The sequence below is a fragment of the Austrofundulus limnaeus genome, unplaced genomic scaffold (genome assembly GCF_001266775.1).
Source record: "Austrofundulus limnaeus strain Quisiro unplaced genomic scaffold, Austrofundulus_limnaeus-1.0 Scaffold474, whole genome shotgun sequence".
NCBI classification, from domain to species: Eukaryota; Metazoa; Chordata; class Actinopteri; order Cyprinodontiformes; family Rivulidae; genus Austrofundulus; species Austrofundulus limnaeus.
This window is the reverse complement of record NW_013952876.1, coordinates 21,270-24,608: the sequence shown is the minus strand read 5'-3', so window position 1 is coordinate 24,608 and position 3,339 is coordinate 21,270. Positions and strand designations below refer to the sequence as shown.

Genomic DNA, 3,339 nt, shown 5'->3' with positions numbered 1-3,339 from the left:
CTCATCTGCCTCCATCATCTGCCTCCATCATCTGCCTCCATCATCTGCCTCCATCATCTGCCTCCATCATCTGCCTCCATCATCTGCCTCCATCATCTGCCTCCACCATCTGCCTCCATCATCTGCCTCCATCATCTGCCTCCACCATCTGCCTCCATCATCTGCCTCCACCATCTGCCTCCATCATCTGCCTCCATCATCTGCCTCCACCATCTGCCAGCCCGGACCTTGAATGGGTCAGTCAGGTACTAAAATCCTGGGCCACTTTTTTGCCCCAGTCCGCCCCTGTACTGAGCTCTACATGTCCTCTTATAAACTCTCAAAATTACTACGTGTATGACTGTCTAAATGTGAAACAAATAATACACAAATACTAGTAAAAGTAAAAGATGTTTTTTTGATGGTAACTTTCACTGAGGAGTTGTGGTGAGTAGCTGCTCTCTTCAGTTCTGAACTCTCCCACTTCCCAGTATAACTGGGAAAAGTAGCCAGCAAAATTTCAGCTAAACGACCACTTTGAACCGTAGAAATGAATATCACTAAACTTTTTTTAAATTCCACGTTTTATGATTCAGCAATTTTTTCATTAAGAAGTGTCTTATACTTTAATTAATATTGACTAAACAAAGAGTAAAAGTTCTTTCTGTTCAACAGAGCAGTGATCTGAATGTTATTAAAGATGATGAAGCTACAGCATCATTTCTGTTTTTTGATAATCTATTTTCCCTTTCAAATTTCAGCTCTTTTCTGTTTCAACATAAAATAACAGGCTTTTACCATAGAGTTAAATAACACTAGAGTGAGCCTCACCTATCACCATGTTAACATTTGTGATATCATGGAGGAGCAAAAATGGTAACTAAACAAGAAGAAAGCTCACAGCCAACAAGACAACAGTTTAACTCCAGCTGGATCTGTGTCAGTTTTTTGTGTACCTATATCATACATGTGTAATACTATCTTGAGTAAAATACAATCATCAGTTTTTGAGCTTAAAAAGAATAAAAAATCTAATCATCATGTTATGAGCCACTACTCATTTCTGACAGACTTGAGGACCTTTGTGGTGTGGCCTCTGGTGGTGAAACATTATTTGTGTGGGCATGTTTTGCTGCAGTGCTGCTTTTTACAATAAATTGATATCATTTTTAAGTGTGTTAATTTGATTCAACAATCATGTAAAACAGGAGATAAGGAAAATAGATCAATTATAAATAACAATGACCTAAACCAGACCTGAAGTCAGTCGAAAACTTAGACTTTTAGCTAGTTGAAAAGTTAGACCTTCAGTTAGTAACTAGAAGCACTCGGAGAGTGCAAACCTCCTCCAAGACCAGTTTCCCCCATCCTGTAATAGAGTTACAAAGAGGCACACCAATACTACAGTGCCACCTGCTGGACACTTTCAAACCCACGCCCTGTGAAAGCATCACAGCTTTGCCAATCTCAGAGTGTTAAAAGAAAATAAATTCCTGTATCCGCATCGTGATCCGAAGCATCACCAAAATTTAAAGATGTGTTCTTTGGCCCAGTACCCCCATGTGGTAAAAATGTCATGACAATCTGTCCACANCCTGTCCGAGGCCTGCTTCGAGGCAGTAAATCTTGTTTCTTCACTCGAGGTGACCCCTACAATGAAGATCTGGGAGAGAAGTTGTAGAAGTTAGACTTGGACAAGAGATGATTATTTGTGAGCTGTAGAATGAGTTCATGGCAAGAAGGAGGGGGGAGGGTGCTGGGAAACGGTATTAATGCTGACTCAGCATAGAGCTATTTATTCTGAATCTTGTCTCATTTGCTGTAACTTCAGGGCTCTACTGGCAGTCAAGTGCCTCAGAATAAATATGCAGAACTGCTGTCCATCATTGAAGAACTTGGAAAGGAAATCAGGCCCACATATGCAGGAAGCAAAAGTGCAATGGAGAGACTGAAAAGAGGTAATTTAGAGTCGAGTTAACCAAGGTAAAAAAAATGCATTAAAGCAGTAAAAGTGTATGAAATGTTTAAGAAGATAATTGTCTGTTTTCTTCTTTTTACAGGAATAATTCATGCCAGAGGACTGGTGCGTGAGTGCTTGGCTGAGACAGAAAGAAATGCAAGATCCTAGCCATAAACACACCTTCCTCCCTGCAGGAAGTACTTTTTGTGGCAAAAAAAAAAAAAATAAAATAAAAACTTGCATGGCATTTCCTCTGAAAGGAGGAAGTAAATAAAAGGATGAAAGTTGTTAGAAAGGAAAACATTTGCAAACTGAAATGACTCCTGAAGAGTCTGGACTTCAATCATGTGACACAAATTGGGAATTTGATAAGACATGGTTTTTATGTCCCACTTTTGGGATCTTAGTTTTGACTTTATTTTGGTTTTTGCATGTGAACTAGATCGTGGGTTAACCGTAGGTACTGCATGGCTTATACAGAGGTAATTGGACAAAACCTTTTCATTTTTTGATGGTATTTGGTCCGTTTTTCAGACCTGTAGAACTGAACTGAGCAGGAGAGAGGGACAGATGTGCCAAATGCATCAGCTTATCTGTGATGAAGTTGGTATTGAAATGAAAATGCCGTTACTTGCATCTTTATAAGTATTTATTACTCACTGTAATAAATTGTATTTTCAATACAGTGGACATTGTGATTGATTGTGTTTCTGTTTGGTTGAACAGACACAGTGGAGAAGTCTCCTTTTGTTTGCCAGCAGTTCCAAACTAAAATCTGCTTTTTTAAAAAAGCAGTGAGGACAGCCTCACAGAACAATCCTTTAGATCAGGGGAGTCAAACTCATTTTCACCAAACCTCATGAGCATGAAGACCAGTTTTCATGTTTAAATTTAACTAATCATCTCATTGCTAGAGCACTGTTAAACAATTACTGAGCCAGGGGCGGACTGGCCATTGGGAGTACCGGGACTTTTCCCAGTGGGCCCGTGCATCACTGGGCCGGTGCATGCAGCGAGGGAAAAAAAAGCTTGTGTAGTTGCGCTCAATACCAGTAGATGGCGATAATGCACCAATTCATTGTTTACCAACCACCAACAAAGACAGAAGAAGAAGAAAAGTATGCTGAAGAAGAAGAGGAAGAAGAAGAAGAAGAAAATGAATAATAAAAATAAGAAGAGAAAAATGGAGAATAAACGTAAGGGAGGAGAACATAACTTTAGAGAAAAAGAAAAAGCCTCTACAAGCAAATTCAGCAAAGTATCAGAAACTGACATTTATTTTCTGCTGGTGCATCATCATCATCATCATCATCCTCACTGGAACCTACATCTGGAGAACAACATGACCGAGAGGATGGTAGTCATGTAGGTGGCCAGTGGCGTCACTAGGCCTATTAAAG

At 39.7% G+C, this 3,339-nt stretch overlaps 1 protein-coding gene across 1 annotated transcript in view; it reads left to right on the top strand.

Annotated features, from left to right (window-relative positions):
- cdk2ap1 (cyclin dependent kinase 2 associated protein 1) overlaps nt 1–2,627 on the top strand; it is a gene marked incomplete at its 5' end in the record, with an annotated part of 9,171 nt that extends 6,544 nt beyond the window's left edge. Inside the window, 2 exon segments of the mRNA XM_014025422.1 lie at nt 1,811–1,937; nt 2,040–2,627. Of these exon segments, the coding sequence (XP_013880876.1) occupies nt 1,811–1,937; nt 2,040–2,107 (195 nt within the window).
- Between the last annotated feature and the right edge of the window lie 712 nt (nt 2,628–3,339).